Source organism: Protopterus annectens, chromosome 14.part0, assembly GCF_019279795.1.
Source record: "Protopterus annectens isolate FY-2018-M chromosome 14.part0, PAN1.0, whole genome shotgun sequence".
Classification (NCBI taxonomy): Eukaryota; Metazoa; Chordata; order Ceratodontiformes; family Protopteridae; genus Protopterus; species Protopterus annectens.
Window position 1 is genome coordinate 800,123,571 of NC_056748.1, and position 17,902 is coordinate 800,141,472.

The following is a 17,902-nucleotide window of genomic DNA, read 5'->3' on the forward strand; positions in this document are numbered from 1 at the left end:
TGCAACAGTGAAACACGAGTGTACACTTACCATAAATGTAGATGTTTGAGTATATTCACTGTTGCAGTCCAGGTTACCCTCCCGTCATCCCCCTGTCATTCTACAGTTTGTCTTTCCCTCTCTATCTTCTACAACCTATGTGGTGTATTTGCTTGTAGATGAAGGTAACGTTTCTATTGATGCATGTATATATATAATATTGCTACTTTTTCTGGATGCACGTGACATCGGGAGCAAGAAAAACTAAAGAAAATGGCGTCGGCTGCATGTTTTATACCCCTGACAACCTGACATCATGGAAGAGGAGACAGCAACTGACGCAGGACCCAAGACTTTGGTATTCAGGCCGACTGAGGGCAACCTGCCAGCAGATTACCCAAATGTAATGATTGCAATAGTGAATACACTCGAACATCTACATTTATGGTAAGTGTACACAACTGTACTTTTCATGACAAGTGAATACACTCGAACATCTACATTTATGGTAAGTGTACACAACTGTACTTTTCATGACATAAATGATGTGGAGCATTTTTCTAAATTATCACACAAGCATCTGTTTGCATTTTGTTTTGTTTTGTACTCAATATTTTAAACTTGTCAGTAAATTTCCCTGTCGTTATCTTATCTGTAGCTTTACATGTAATCAAATCAGGAAAAACTTTACTTTTTTGTGCTTTGGCTCTTAGATTGTTGGCATCTGCACTGAAGAACTGCAGGCAGCACAGCAGTGGAATGGCCAGGGCATTTTGGAGCTGTTAAGAACTATACCTGTGTAAGTACAGTCATGGTGGTAGTCTTTTGCAACAATGGAGCAATTGATTTGGAATTCTTGAGTGGATTTTTAAACATATTTATCATTAGATCACTGTTGCAGTGGCCTTTAGCGGTATTCATCATATCCTGCCAGGGATACTGAACATGTATCCAGTCTGCAAAAGCTTTAGGCACCTTCATTGTGCACTGTATGCTCGAACACAAGCATGTTGGTGTAAGATGGACATGTATAAGCATGGTGAAATGTAGAACTTTCTTGTCTTTTATGTGATTAGTCAAAAGTCTTGTTAGCTTATTTGCTTGAGCATTAGCAGTCTGCTTCATCTGTAGTTTTCTGTCAGAGAAGTACACCACTGGTGAACCTTCCTTTTTCTGTTGAAAAGGTATTTCAGTTTTTACATATCTCACAGGAATGGCAAACGTGCATGCAATGGAAAAATACCTTATAAAATAAGATGCCCACATGGCCTGCGTTTTCAGTGTAGGATAGCATCAGTAAATTATGGTATGTGCAATTTGACCGTTACCCCTAAAACGGTTAAAGGTAGGCTGAATTCTCAGACACTTTGTAGAGATAAGGATTTGGAGCTTGTCACTCTGGTTTCAGATGCTCTTTCAACTGATCTTCCCTTCTCAGCTAAACTGAAAGTTATCCAAGGAAGTTTCTGAAGACACTTGTTCATTCACCTTTTTTTTCAGTGGCCTGGGAGAATACTCCACTGGTGTAGATTCACAGCTCTTGGACCATTAGTCTGATCTTCCTTTTCTCTCTCTGGTGAGTTTCCATGGTAAGCAACTTGTCAAACTAAACTTCAGACAGCCTTGAAATCAAGAAGGGGAAGCCTTGCTTTATTTGTACTGAGTATGAAGGAGGGCTCTAGCACTCCAAGAAGAGGAGAAAATAGGTGGAGTTGAGCAAGAATGGCACCGCCTAAGAACAGCATATGTTAAGACTACAGAAAAATTATGTGGCCGAGCCAGGTATGGAAATAAAGTACATAAGAAAAGCTGGTGGTGGAATGCAGATGCCCAGGAAGTCATCAAAAGAAAGAAGGTCTGCAGGAAGAAGTGTGAGATACTGACCAAGCTAGGAAGGACTACTGGTTGGCTAACTAAGAAGCTAATAAAGAAGTTGCAATAGCAAAGAATAGGGCATCAGAGGCACTCCACCATCTTCTGGAAAGTGGCTCAGTAAGTGGCATAAAGAAACTTTATCTGGTTGCAAGGTAAAGACAGAAATAATAAATAAGATAGTCAGACACCCTTCATAAAGGAAGCCAGCAACAACCTGCTCACCAGTCCACAGGACATCAAAAGCCAATGGAAAGAGTATTTCCAGCAGCTACTGAATGAAGAAAACCCCACAGAAGTTGTACTGCCCCAGAAACAGCCTATGATGAGCATAGAAGAGGAGCCCACCCTAGAAGAAGTAAGAACAGCACTAAGGAAAATGAAGTCTGGGAAAGCAAGCTCAGATGACGTCACAGCAGATATGATAAAGATGCTGAGTGAGATGGGGGAGAAATGGCTCCTGAGGGTACTCATAGCAGTGTGGAGAGAAAGGCATATTCCAGTGACTGGAGAATAAGTATACTCGTGCCATTGTACAAGAACAAAGGGGACATCCACAACTGTGGGCAGGAAGGAGGCATCAAACTCCTATCACATTGCATGAAAGTTCTGAAGAGGGTGATTGATAAATGGATACGCAGAGTAGTAGAACGTAAGATGCGAGATAAGCAGCTCAGATTCAGATGAGGATGTAGCACAATTGACCCGATATTTTCAGTGAGACAGATACATGGGAAGAAGTTAGAGATGAGGAGAGAGCCCAACTGGGCAATCCTAGACTTGGAGAAAGCATATGACAAGGTCTCAAGAAGGCTGATCTGGGCAGTACTGCGGTGGTTTGAAGTCCCAGAAACATTGGTAGAATTAGTGCAGGCTATGTACAAGGACCCAATGACGCTAGTACGAACAGGGATCGGCCACACAGAGGGGTTCGCAGTGGGAGTGTGGGTACACCAGGGTTCAGCTCTGAGCCCAATGCTTTTCATACTGGTGATGGACTACATTAGCACACAGGTCGAAGGGGACAGATCAGTAAAGAGTCTCTATGCAGACGATGTGGCAGTACAGGCAGACTGTGAGCAAGAACTTCAGCAAGTATAAGAGAGTGGACTGCAAAACTCGAGACACATGGAATGAAAGTAAGCACAAATAAGACTGTGGTAATAGCAGCAAATTGGAGAAATTGTAAGAAGTAGACAAAAGAGATAGAAGAGAAGATAGTGAAACAGGTAAACGGCTTCAAGTATCTGGGAGGGGTAGTTGAGGAGAAGGGAAGTCTGAATGAAGAGGTCAAAGCTAGAAGTAGAGGGGCTGCAGCCAGATGGCATAGAGTGTCAGGTGTAGTCTGACAGAAGAATGCCAAAGAAGCTGAAAGGTAAGGTGTATAAGCACTACTGTACAGTATGAAACCTGGGCAGTAGAGGCAGAATAGTTGAATAAAATTAGAGGTGATGGAGCCTGAGAAGGGTGGTAGGATGGACACTGGGGCAGACGAAGAAATGAAGACAAGCGCAGAAGCCAAAGTAGCGCCAATTGTGGAAAAGATCAAAGATAACAGATTACAGTGGTTTGGACACATGCAGAAAAGCAAAAAACAGTCTGGTGAGGAAGATTTGGGACAGACAGGAAGAAGGTAAGACTAAGCGAGGACATCCAGCAAAATGATGGATTGTGTGAAAGAAGATCTGCGACAGTCAGGCATGAGTGTTGAAGACAGGAGAGTGGCACTGAATCGAGAACTGGCGACAGTTAACACAATACCCCGACTTCCATGTAGGGAAAAAATGGGAAAAAGGGGGCTGCTGCTGATGATGTGAATGAAGGGGTCCACAGTGTTGTAGTAAGGAAGGAAGTTGCTATGTTGTTGTTTGAGCTCCGGATGTCTGATTCTTTCCCAAGAACTATTAGACTAGAGACACCTAAGAAAATGTTTCAGAAAAGTAAACGCCCCTTCTGCACTCTCCATTCAGAAAGATTCTCAAGAAAACTGGAATAGCTTTGCCGAGGGAATTTTTAAGACAATACAGATGTTCTTCATCTCACATTGCTGCAGTCATAACCTGTGGGTAGTCCGCTGTCCTCGGTCGGCCCGAATACCAAAGTGTTAGGCTGGCGTCGGTCATGGTCGCTTAGATCTGACGTCAGTACGCCGTAGTACTAAAGCGCATGACCAACGTCATATCCTCAGTCTTTCTTGCTGCATGGTCCGCAGAAGCGCCGCTCGGCAACCTGAAATTTTCTACTGAGTTTCAGACCGAAGACCAAGTTGGGCTAAGTACCCTGTTGGGGAATATTTTGTCTTTTCTTGCCTCAGTTAATTCGGATGTCAGAAAAAGTGAATAATTGTATTTCTTGTGGGAAACAGATACCTCATAGGGATTACCACTCTCTTTGTATACCTTGTTTTGGGGCCTGAGCAGGTATCGCTTTGTGCTAAATTTAATAAGCACTATTAGGTTAGATTGTGCTAGGCTTGTCTTCGTAAGCGTGTAATTATAATATGCCGGGATCCTCCAAGGAGAAATCTTTGAAATCCAGGCAGGATGAGTTGTCCTCGTTCCCGGCCGGTTCTTTAGAGACCACGGTGGAGTCTGTGGACCCGGCTGAGGTTTCTGTTGAGTCTCAGGAAGAACCTTTAGTTTTACAAGATGTGGCCTCTCAGGAGTCTGGTCAGGCTGAGGGGGCCTCTCAGGTGGCTGTGCTCCCTTCCTTGCATAAGGTGGTTAGGCCTTCTCCCTCTGTTTCTAAGGTACCTTCTAAGGCCAGGCCTGGTTTATCTTCCTCTGGTGTCAGCCCTAGTTCTGCAGGTTCTTTGCCTAAAAAACACATGCTTAAAATGGCAGAAGATTTAATTACCTTAATTAGAGGTTCTGTGCCCCCTCCAGATAAGAGGCCTAGGGTGGAGCCAGAGGTGGAAGGATTGGGGCATTCTTCAGATTATTCAGAGTCTTCGGCTGAAGACATTCAGGATTTTCCCCCTTACTCTGATTCTGACGCAGAGGATTCTAGTCCATCTGCTTCCCTCCAGAGGATTTTTCTTTTCAGAAACCCTGCATTCTATGAGGGAGCATTTCAAATGGGAAGGTCAGGATTTCTCAGATTCCGAAAGAGGCTTAGGGAATTCTTGTTTTACCTCAACATAGGCCCTTGGCTATTCCTCCAGTCTTAGATGTTGTACAGGATGTTTTCTCTGAGGCTTCTCTTAATCCAGACTCTTTGCCTCCTGCCCCAGTTAAGCCAGACAGGTATTACAGGGTGCCTGAGGCTCATAAATATTTGTATAAGAGCCCTAGGGCGGACCCTGAAACTATTAGCCAGGGACCTAAGGGTGTCAGGGCTTCTGTTGTGAAGAACCCAGTTCCTATGGATAAGGACTCTAGAGCTCTGGACAGGTGGGGTAAAAAAGTGTATACCTCTTCCACGCTTGCAATGAGGGCTTTAAATTGCCAGTTTCATATGCTGAAATACCAGAATTTTCTTCTTAGTCAATTGAAATCTAAGGTGGATGCTTTAGCAGGGCATAGAGTGTAAAGAATTACAGGATTTGGTTCATGCCTCTGATCAGGTGGGTAAGCATTCCTTGCAGTGTGGTTTTGATGCTTTGCAGGCTTCTTCTAGGGTGGCTGCCACTGGATCAGTTATTCGTAGGCATGCTTGGCTTAAGGATCAGAACTTGTCAGAGCATGTTAAAGCAATTCTGGATGCTCCCCTTCAGTCTGAAGTTTTGTTTGGTTCTCCTGTGGAGTCAGTCTTGAAGAAAATGGAGGACAAAGCTAAGTCTATGCAGACTGTTAAAGATTTCTTACAAGTGCAGCCCCCTAAGTTTAGCAGAAATTGGCCTACTAAGGGATGGGCTTACCCTTCTGATTTACAGTCTAGGGGTAGATCTAGACGTGGTAGGGGCAGAGCTCATGCACAGGGTTCCTTTAGGCCTAGGACGTGGAGTTCCCCGCGTCTGCTGGTGAAGGCAGGGGCCAGTCCTTTCGTAAACAGACCCAATGACCTGCATCTTCAGCTGCCCGATCCTTCTTGTCTGGCAGCTCCTCTAGGGGAAAGTTAGCACTTTTCAGGCAAAATTGGCTTTTAGTCACCCAGGACAAATGGGTGTTGGACATTATAAACCGAGGCTACAAGTTTTATTTCCACACATTGCCCCCTTTCAAAGGCATGCCAGACGCCTCCTCAGCAAAGGCAGAGGCTCACAAACAGATTTCTTTACTTCTTCAAATGGGAGCTATCCAGCAGGTGCCTCCATCAGAGGTGGGCCTAGGATTTTATTCTCGCCTGTTTCTTGTACCAAAAGGGGACACTTGGAGACCGATTCTGGATTTGACTATTCTCAACACATACCTGGACATTCCAAAATTCAAAATGTTGACCTTGCAACAACTTTTACCTATGCTAGGCAAAGATCACTGGATGGTAACTCTGGATCTCAAGGAAGCTTATCTTCATATTCCTATCAGACCAAGCTGCAGGAGATTCCCTGGGACTTTACATTATCAGTTCTCTGCATTGCCCTTTGGCTTATCTACTGCGCCCAGGGTATTCACAAAGGTTCTGGCACCAGTGATAGCCTTCTTCAGGTTAAGAGGAATACAGATTTATCCTTACTTGGACGATTGCCTGATTCTTGCTCAAGACAAAGACAAGCTACTTCACCATCTTCAGTATGTTATGACAGTGTTAAAGTGCCTAGGGTATTCTGTGAACGAAATAAAGTCCAGTCTAGTACCCTCTCAGGACATGTGCTTTCTGGGTGTGAGACTGAATACAGCCTCTCAGATGGCGTTTTTGACCCCGGACAAGCAAAGAAATCTTTCCCTTTACTTCCAAAACTTGTCTCACCTGTCCAGGCTGACTGCAAGGACAGTCCTTCAAGCCTTGGGGTTCATGGCATCTTGTATTCTGGTGCTTCCCAATGCCAAACTGCATATGAGGAAGTTACAATGGTATCTCAAGAGTGTATGGACGCAACACTGCCACGATTTGGACACTGTCATTCAGATAATACCTTGCATTCAAAAGGAATTTTTGTGGTGGGCAGGAATGTCACCTAAACAAGGGACTCTCTGTGACCACCAGAGGCGAGTCAGATCTTAACGACAGATGCCTCGGACAAGGCTTGGGGAGCACACCTCAATGGAAAATGGGTTCAAGACACGTGGCCTGCCAGACTTCAACATTTGCATATCAACATGAAGGAGATGTTAGCAGTCCAATTTGCATTGATGGCCTTCAAGGATCTACTACACCCAGGACAAGTGTTGATTCAAACAGACAACACAACTGTCATGTGGTACATCAACAAGCAAGGGGAACCCATTCATCCACTTTGCAGACAAGCTATGATTTTGTGGGAGACGGCTCTCAGTTTGCACCTCACTCTTCAAGCAAGGTTTCTGCCAGGAGTACAGAACTCCTTAGTGGATGTTTTGAGCAGACAGATGGTGGATCCCCACGAGTGGAAACTGGATCCTCATGTATTTCGACAGTTGACAGTGTTCTGGGGGACTCCAGACATAGATCTGTTCGCTTCTCCACTAAATTACCAGTTGCCACAGTTTTGCACAAAGATGTTTCATCCAAAAGCTTGGAAAGTGGATGCTCTATCATTCAGTTGGAACAACCTTTACGTCTCTGCCTTTCCTCCTCTGCCTCTTCTTCCCAGGGTGCTCCTGAAGGTCAGACAGGACAAGCCCTCCATGATTCTTATAGCTCCAGATTGGCCACATCAGCACTGGTACCCTCTGCTAAGGAGTTTAGTAAGGGAGCCTCCTTGGCCTTTGCCAGCAAGTCCGCACCTTTTGTCCCAGGCAGGCAATCATTTCCTCAATGTCAGGATACAGTCCCTGCATCTGACAGCCTGGCATATTCTGTTCTAGACCCTGGAGGGTCGCAGCTTCCTCAACAGGTTTTGAATGTTATTTTGGAGGCCAGACAGCCTAGTACAAGGAAGGTTTATGCGGATAAATAGAGGAGATTTTTTCTTTGGTGTAAAGCAAAGGACTTTGATGTTTCACTACCTAATTTGAGTGTTTTCACTTCAGTATCTTACAGAATTACTAGACAAAGGTTTGTCTTTCTCCTCTGTGAAAGTTCATGCTGCAGCCATTTCTGCTCACTATGACTGTGACCCACCGTTGTTCTCTCATCCTTTGTTTAAGCAGTTTCTTAGAGGAAGAACATAAGACCCAAGAGCTCCTACTCCTTCCTGGGATCTCAACTTTGTGTTGGAGAAACTCACTTTATCTCCTTTTGAACCTGCAGCTACAGTTGAGTTGAAGTTTTTGTCTTGGAAGACAGCTTTTTTGTTGGCCATTACATCTGCTAGAAGGGTATCTGAATTACAGGCTCTAATGGCAGTTGAACCCTTCCTAATTTTTCATAAGGATAGGGTTTCTTTGCGTACTAACCCTACTTTCATGCCAAAAGTGGTCTCAAATGTGGCCTTGAACCAGTCTATTCATTTGCCTACTTTTTATGCTGATCCCCAAAATAAAGGGGAAAAGATTTTGCATTCTTTGGATATCCACAGGCAGTTGCGTTATTTGAGCAGAACTAAAGGGTTCAGACAGTCTCAACAGTTTGTTTCTTTTGCTTTGGGTTCTCAAGGGAAACCTGTTTCTAAACAAACTATTTCTAAGTGGATTGGCCATTGCATTGCTTTTTGTTATTCTCATCATGGTAATGAGATTCCGGCTGGAATCAGACCTCATTCCACTAGGGCTACTGCCACTTCTACTGCCTTTCTGAGGGGTGTAGCTACTAAAGATATTTTGGAGGCAGCTACTTGGAGTTCAGTGCACACTTTTTCCTAAGCATTACCATCTCCCTCTTTATTCAAAATCTAGGGCAGGGTTTGCCACTGCAGTTTTGCAGGGCATGCTAGCAGCCCCCAATGCTTTATGATTTACCAATATGATTTACCAACCTCCCTTTACTTTTGCTTTGGGATTCTACCCACAGGTTATGACTGCAGCAATGTGAGATGAAGAACATAGTACAGTTTTGTACCTACCATAAATGTAGATGTTCGAAGATCCACATTGCTGCAGTCCAATTTTCCCTCCCTCCTTCCCCACTGTAGTTTTGGGGTGGTTGTGTGGTGTGGGTTGTAAATATTGTATAGTATATTTTTGGCTTTGGCCTTTCTTTTTGGGCCTTCTGACATCTGGGGCAAGAAAGACTGAGGATATGACGTCAGTCATGCGCTTTAGTACTCGTCAGATCTAGCGACCATGACCGACGCCAGCCTAACACTTTGGTATTCGGGCCGACCGAGGACAGCGGACTACCCACAGGTTATGACTGCAGCAATGTGGATCTTCGAACATCTACATTTATGGTAGGTACAAAACTGTACTTTTTGCCGGTCCTTCACTCCAGTGTCTACCCATGCTAAAAGGAGATGTGTGTCCTCTGAAGAGGAGCTTCTCTGAATCTGATGAAGAAGGGCATAACTGTGCTTCACAGCTCTCTTCCTCCATTCTTTCCAGGTCCAAATCTGAGGATGCCTTGTCTTCAGATTCACCTAATGATGAAATCTCATTCTGCAGTACCATCTTTAGTTTAAAGAGTTCTTTAAGTGGGAAGGAAGGAAGAGACATTCCTGAGTCTCTTAAAAAAAAAAAAAAAAAAAAAAGTATGAGTTGTTCAGTATGGAGTACCCAAAGCCTTTAGTTTATTCCTTCATCTCTGGGAGCGTTGGATTATGCTTTTAATGCTGCTGCTGCTTTTGATTCACAACCTTGTGCTACAGGTAAAAGACAGACTTTATACGGTTACCACGAAAAGTTAGCGTATCAGGATTCAACTCCGAACATGCTGATCCAGAACACGAGGACTCCACAATAAGTTGACCAGATAATTCAATATAAGTAGTATTTATTGTAAAAACACTGATTTAGCGCTTTCATCAACTGAAAATGTTGACTTCATCAGAATACTTAAAACCTGCAAATAGTCCATCTTATACTGTTAGATTTTAGCACCAAAATGTCAATCTATCTCCACACAGTAATACATTTAAAGACATAGTATATACTAATGTTGCTAAAAATCAGAAACAACATTTAATTAATTAATTCAGCTATTCTAACAGTACCAGTAACTGGATCAGCGTGTTCAGATATTCTTGTTTTGGGTTGTTCAGACTTTATACGGTTCAAGAGTAAGTTTCTTTTCACAAGTCCTGTTGCTGGTTTGGCTCTTACTTTTCTGGATAGGGTCAGTAGTTCAAAACATTTTTTTTTTGTTTCATTAAGAACATGGTTCATGGACCAAAGACGGTCAAGTCTTTGACAGGTTTGGGAAGAATGATTGACTTTTCCATATTAGCTTTTAGAGCAATTAACTGCCAGACTTACATGACAATGCTCAGATCTGCTCGGAGTTAGTGCAGAATGGTACAAAATACACTGAAACAACCGATATTGTCAACATCCTGGCAGACAGGGTCAGCGCAAACTTCACCCCCTCTCACCCCCCAAAAGGGCCCATAACCATACCAGAAGAATGTAGAGCTCCTGAAATCACAGACATTCTGGTTAAAACAGCCCTCTCCAAAGCCAAAGACCCAGCATCAGTGGGACCTGGCGGTATCCCAGGCTGCGTCCTACACAAGCTCAAAGACGAACTAACCCCTCACCTAAACACACTGTTCAGACTAAGTCTCTCCACAGGTTACGTACCCATAGAGTGGCGCACAGCAGTGGATATTCCACTCCACAAAGGTGGAGCCACAACAGACCCCGGGAACTATCGCTTGTAAGCCTGACTAGCTTGGTCTGCAAGACTATGGAGCGCATCATCATGGAACTCATTAACTGAGACATTGGGAACCTCCAAACACTGGACCCTACCCAGTTCGGCTTTAAGGGGCATATCATGCCTCCTAAACCTGGTGAACTTCTTTGAGACAGTTACCAAGGCTATATTTTTGTCTGCATTTTGATTTAATATCTCTGTAATCTGTACAGCTGTACTTATTCTTCTTCTTGTGTGTTATAGCTGTATAGTCTCTTAGTGTTGACCTCAGTTGTAGTGAAATCCTTTGTCTGGAGGCCTTGTCTGTTTTCTTAGTGGCAGTAAGTTTTAGAACTAGTTTAATCCGGCCAAAGTATTCCTGCATCTGTATTGTTTGGTTTCTGTCCTGTGTTTGAAATCAGATATACCCGTTGCTCAAACTGCTGCAGAGAGCTTGACCTACTGCCAGCAGTGATATTGAGAAAAGATAAGTGTTTAATCTCTTTTTTGTCTGCATTTTGATTTAATATCTCTCTAATCTGTACAAATGTACTTATTCTTCTTCTTGTTTGTCCCCATCCACCCTCCCTGTTCTTGTTTTGGTGTTAGTGGCTCTGGAATTGCCCGCCCCTCCTGTAAGTCTCTATTTGAACACTACTCCTGAGTCCATCTCACTTAACTGAATACAGTGAGATCATATTCTGAGTCTAGTGTTCACTCTACATAATACAGAGAGAAGATTTGAGAAGGCCAACCCACTTAGGTTCTTCCTTCATCTCTCCTTGCACTTTACTAACAAAAAAAAAATTCATCTGCTTTTACCGTATTTGTGTTTCCTCTTTCTTTATTTTGCTTTTGCCTTTTCTTAAAAGCACTCAATTTTACTTATTCTGCTGCACTTATTACTGCTTGGTAGTAGCCTGATTAAATTGTAACTGTTATTCTAAGTCTTTTGGTTTAAGCACTTGGCTTCATACCGGTTGTTATACATTAAGAAGGTTTGTGGTCTGCACTGTTGTGGCAGGACAGGTAGCTTACATCCTTCTAAGCTGGGAATTGCTGATTGAAAGCTCAGTGTCTGCTATTCTAAAAGTGTATTAGTTCTGGTTTAAGCACTTGGGCTTCAGGCCAGTTATTCTACATTAAGAAGGTTTGTGTTCTGCACTCTTGTGGGAGGAGAGGCTGGATTCTGCCCTTCTGAGCTGGGAATTTCTGGTCACAGGCTTATTGTGTCTGCTTATTCGAACTGTTTCTTTCAGAAATTGGTGTGCCTTGTTGCTGTAGCATAGGACCAGATTCAGGCCTGCTGAATCTAGCTTTGTTTGTATAACTTGAGCACTGATCCAGGCCATCCTTTTTGGAGAAGGTTCCCCTGCACCCTAGTAGCGGGAGTGTGCAGATGTTCATCGTGTTACACTGCTGTAGTCATTACACTTGGGTTACCCTGCCGTCAGGCGGTTCCCCAGTCGGCCTGAGTTCCAAAGTCTTGGTCCAGCGTCAGTTGCTGTCGCCTCCTCCCTGACGTCAGTGCGGCAGGAGTATATAAGGTGCAGCCGACGCCGTTTTCTTCAGTCTTTCTTGCTGCGCGGTGCCCGAAGCAAACGCAGTTCGCAAGTGCCGGTCGGCCGTCTCCTGAAATTTTCATTCCGAATCCAGAACCGAAGTCTTCTACAAAGCTAAGTACCCCGTTGGGGAACCTTTTTCTTGCCTCAGACCAATGTCAGTAAAAGTTAATAGCTGTATTTCTTGTGGGAAGCAAATACCTCATAAGGGTTTCCATTCTTATTGTATCCCATGCCTAGGCCCAGACCACAACGTCACTAGTTGTCGGTTTTGTGCTAGGTTTAACAAACGCATTATTAAACGTCAGTTTGATTTTGCCCGACATTACTTTGGTAGAAAATTCAATTATACCATGCCGTTGGAACTACCGACGACTGGAATACATAAAAAGTGCAAAGACAAGGATAGGCATCCGAGTCCAAAAACTGACGACGAAGCCTCTTCTAGGCCATTCGCCGGTTCTCTGGTTTTCAGCGAGGCACCTTTGCAGCCCCTGATGACCGCTTCTGTAGAACCACAGGCCACCTCTGACTCCCACGTGGAGATGGCTGGGCCTTTGGATGCACAAGTTATTCAGCCTACCGAAATTAACCCTTCAGAGGGATCCAGAGTAGCTGAGCTACCCGCAGCTTCAGAGGGTGTTTCAGACCTACTCAGTTAAGCATTAAAACCCTCTGCCAAGTCTAAGCCAGCTTTAAAATCGAAGAAACAAATACAGCATTCTCCAGCACAGGCCTCCATGCCTAAGAAACAAATGCTCAAGATGGCCGAAGACCTAATAACTCTGATCAGGGGGTCCCATCCCCCTCCTGATAAAAGGCCTAGACAGGATGCAGACTATGACTCATCCGACCAGGTGTCTGTCTCTTCAGATTCATCCTCAGATCTAGGGTATTCTTTACCCCCTTATGAGGATTCATATGCTGAGGAGTCAATTCCATCAGCCTCTCCGCCTGAGGATTACTCCTTTGGGGAAACCTTGCATACCATGAGGGAGCATTTCCATTGGGAAGGCCAGGATTACTCAGAATCCAAGAAAAGTCTCAGAGACTTCCTTTTATTACCTCAACACAGACCCCTTGCTATTCCGCCAGTGTTAGATATTGTGGATGATGTGTATACTGAATCCAGCCTAAAATCCTGATTCCTTACCTCCAGCCCCAGTTAAACCTGACAGATACTACAGAGTCCCTGATTCTCACAACTTTCTGTACAAAAGCCCTGTTGCTGTCCCTGAAACTATTTCCCAGGGACCCAAAGGGGTTAAGGCCGCATCAGCCAAGAATCCAGTTCCCTCTGACAGATTCCAGAGCATTAGACAGATGGGGAAAAAATGTATACGTCTGCAACTTTAGCAGTGAGAGCTTTAAATTGCCAGTTTCACATGCTAAAATATCAGCAATTTCTACTGTCTCAGTTGAAACAAAAAATGCTTCCAGATTCAGATCCTCCTACTTTTAAAGAAATGCAGGATTTATTGCATGCAGCTGAACAGTTGGGAAAACATACTTTGCAGTGTGGTTTTGACTCTTTAGAGGCCTCCTGTAGAGCAGCCGTTACAGGCTCTGTCATTAGAAGACATGCTTGGTTAAAAGAACATACGTTACCAGACCATGTTAAAGCAAAATTATTGGATGCACCTTTGCAGCAGGATGTGTTATTTGGAGTTAAGGCAGAAGAGGTATTAAAGAAAATGGACGATAAGGCAAAATCTATGCAAACGGTGAAAGATTTTTTTACAGGTTCAGCCTCCTAGATTTAGCAGAAATTGGCCAACTAAGAATTGGTCCTTTCCAGTTAGACAGACAGACCTCAAAGGGGCAGATACAGATGTCCAAGAGGTAGAGGTAGAGGTCAACCACAAGGTCCTTACAGGCCTCGACAATGGGTTGCATCAGGCCAGAAAGAAGGGGAAGACAGGCCCCAACCATATAAAAAGCAGCCCCAATGACTTCCCGCTACAGCTGCCAAACAACTCTCTCTTGGCAGCCCCCTTGGGAGGAAAACTGGCACTTTTTTGTCACAATTGGCATATGATCACCAAAGACAAATGGGTTCTCAACATTGTATCTCAAGGTTACAGGTTCCACTTTCACACTCTGCCAAGATTAAAAGGAATGCCAAATCTGCCACCAAATCAATGGGCAGAGGCTCAAAAACAAATTACAGCAGTCATGGATATGAGAGCTATTCAAAAGGTACCACCACAGGAGCAAGGACAAGGATTTTACTCAAGACTCTTTCTAGTTCCCAGGAAGGACAAAGCCTGGAGGCCCATTCTGGATCTTTCTTCTCTAAACACTTACCTGGATGTTCCGAAATTCAAAATGTTGACACTACAGCAGCTTCTTCCCATGCTGGGCAAGAAAGCTTGGCTCGTGACATTGGACCTCAAGGAGGCATACCTGCATATCCCTGTCAGACAAAATTGCAGAAGATACCTCAGATTCATAGCTGGTTCAATGCATTATCAATTCTCTGCACTGCCCTTTGGCTTATCTTATGCGCCCAGGGTCTTCACAAAGTGCCTGACACCAGTAATTGCATTTTGCATACAGAAAGGAATTCAAATGAATCCGTACCTGGATGGCTGCCTGATTCAAGCAGAGAGCAAGGACATTCTTCTAAAGCATCTGGCATTTGTAAAAAAGTTATTATGTTGCCTGGGGTACACAGTAAACAAAAAGAAATCAAAACTTGTGCCCTCACAAGAGATAATATTTCTGGGTGCCAGCTTGAACACAACAGCCCAGATGGCTTATATCACGCCAGACAAGCAAGGACAACTGACTCAGTACTTTCAATTGATGGCAACAAAGACTCAACTCCCTGCAAGAAAAATTCTGCAGGCCTTGGGTTACATGGCATCTTGCATACTACTAATTCCATATGCCAGACTGCATATGAGGAAATTGCAATGGTACCTAAAGAATGTATGATCTCAACACTGTCAAAGTTTGGAAACAGTTATACCACTAATTCCTTGCCTTCAACAGGAGTTTCAATGGTGGGTTCAAGCTTGTCATCTCAACAAGGGACAGCCTTTTACTCAACCCACAGCCAGGCAAACACTGACAACAGATGCATCGGATTACGCTTGGGGAGCACACATGGCAGGCAACTGTATTCAGGGCAAGTGGCCCGCAGAACAAAGGCATCTTCACATCAATCAAAAAGAGATGCTAGCTGTACAAAATGCACTTATAGCTTTCAAGGACCTGCTGCATCCAGGACAACTATTACTAAAGACAGACAACACTACAGTTATGTGGTACATAAACAAGCAAGGGGGCACTCACTCCTACCCCCTCTGCAGGCAAGCCATGACCTTGTGGAACACAGCTCTAAACTATCAAGTTCATCTGCAAGCACAATTCCTGCCAGGAGAGAAAAACACACTGGCAGACGACTTAAGCAGAAACATCATGGATCCCCACAAATGGGAATTGAATCCACAGATATTCAGAATGATAACACAGAAATGGTGGAGCCCGGACATAGATCTGTTTGCATCCCCAGTGAACTGCCAGCTACAGAAATTCTGCACAAGGAGTTACCATCCACAAGCATGGAAAGTGGATGCCCTCTCATTCAGCTGGAAAAACCTACAAGTATATGCTTTCCCACCACTACCTCTCCTACCAAAGGTACTCATAAAAGCCAGACAAGAAGAGCCAAAGATGATCCTGATTTCACCAGACTGGCCATGCCAACACTGGTACCCAATCTTAAAGAACTTAGCACAAGGACCACCCTGGATTTTGCCTCATATCCCACATCTGCTGACTCAGCACAACAGTCAGATACTACACAGCCAGCTAAAGACCTTAAACCTAGCTGCATGGAAGATTCCTTAGTCAAGCAGGCAGTGCCGCTCTCCAAAGCTGTTATGGATGTCATTCTGGAGGCCAGAAGGCCTAGCACCAGGAAAGCCTATTCGGATAAATAGAAGAGATTCTGTGCCTGGAACCAAGCACACAGCCTTGACCCTCATGTTCCAAACATTCCTCAAATACTACAATGTTTAACTGAGATTCTGGACAAAGGACTCTCCTTCTCATCCATCAAGATCCACGCCTCTGCCATCTCTGCTCATTACAACATGGATCCACCAATTTTCTCTAATCCTTTGCTAAGACAGTACCTCAGGGGGGCTAAAAACATAAGACCGCCCCGTAGAGCACCTACTCCAACTTGAGACCTCAACTTTGTTTTGGAAAAATTGACTTTACCTCCCTTTGAGCCAGCTAACACAGCAGAATTAAAATATATCTCTTGGAAAACTGCTCTACTCCTGCCAATAACATCAGCACGAAGAGTTTCAGAATTACAGGCACTAATGGCAGTGGAACCTTTCCTCATTTTCCACCAGGACAGGGTGTCTTTAAGAACTAACCCTACGTTTATGCCAAAGGTGGTATCCAGTGTGGCTCTAAACCAAACTATTCATTTGCCAACTTTTTATCCAAAACCACAGAATAAAGGGGAGAGACTACTGCATTCCTTGGACATTCACAGGCAGTTACGCTTCTACTTGGACAAAACCAAAGCTTTCAGGAAATCTGAGCAATTATTGGTAGCATATGCTGCAGGAGCACAGGGAAAAGCCATTTCAAAACAGACTATTTCAAAATGGATAGGACATTGTATACATTTCTGCTATACACACCATGGGAAACCTGTACCTAGCAGCATTAGATCTCACTCCATTAGGGCAGCAGCCACTTCAACTGCTTACCTCAGAGAAGTACCTACCAAGGATATTTTGGAAGCAGCAACATGGAGTTCTGTGCATACTTTCACCAAGCATTACCATTTGCCTTTATACTCCAAATCCAGAGCTGGCTTTACCACTGCAGTACTGCAGGGCCTTATAGCCACCCCTAATGCCTTATAGAACCAGCCACCCAAGCTCAGCTTTGGGATTCTACCCAAGTGTAATGACTGCAGCAGTGTAACACGATGAACATAGTACAGTTTTGTACCTACCATAAATGTAGATGTTAGAGTGTATACACTGCTGCAGTCCAGGTTACCCTCCTTCCCCTCTTACTTGCTGGTACGTACCTATGCCTTCTACCCTTTACTACCTATGGGGAGTATTTGCTGGTAACTGAAAGTTGTTGTTTGCTTTTGTTATGTATGTTTTATTAGCAATTTGAATTGCTTACCTATTTGGGGGCACCTGACATCTGGGGCAAGAAAAACTGAAGAAAATGGCGTTGGCTGCATCTTGTATACCCCTGCCGCACTGATGTCAGGGAGGAGGGCGGCAGCAACTGACGCCGGACCAAGACTTTTTAACTCAGGCCGACTGGGGAACCGCCTGATGGCAGGATAACCCAAGTGTAATGACTGCAGCAATGTATACACTCAAACATCTACATTTATGGTAGGTACAAAACTGTACTTTAGAACTTGTCCAATTGAAGACTGCTGGAACAGGGCTCAGTTTTGAGTTTTTTTTCTGGTTAATTGGGTAACTTGTTAAATCAGATTTTTCATTTTCTGTTTTGTATGTGTGTGTGTGTGTGTGTATATATATATGTATATGTATATATATATATATATATATATATATATATATATATATATATTGCACTTTATTCATCTGCTTTTACTGTATTTGTGTTTCTTCCTACTTTATTATTAGGGGCATTGATTACAACTCTGAACTGAGATATATAACAATAAGCATCTTTTTATGTGCATTTGAAATGTTTTTTTATTGTATCTGCTT

The 17,902-nt window shown here is 43.7% G+C and overlaps 1 protein-coding gene across 1 annotated transcript in view; it reads left to right on the top strand.

Annotated features, from left to right (window-relative positions):
* SUFU (SUFU negative regulator of hedgehog signaling) overlaps window positions 1-17,902 on the top strand; it is a 1,639,861-nt gene that overhangs the window by 636,355 nt on the left and 985,604 nt on the right. The window contains exon 5 of the mRNA XM_044056544.1: window positions 693-778. Coding sequence (XP_043912479.1) covers window positions 693-778 — 86 coding nt within the window. The remainder of the gene's footprint in view (window positions 1-692; window positions 779-17,902) is intronic.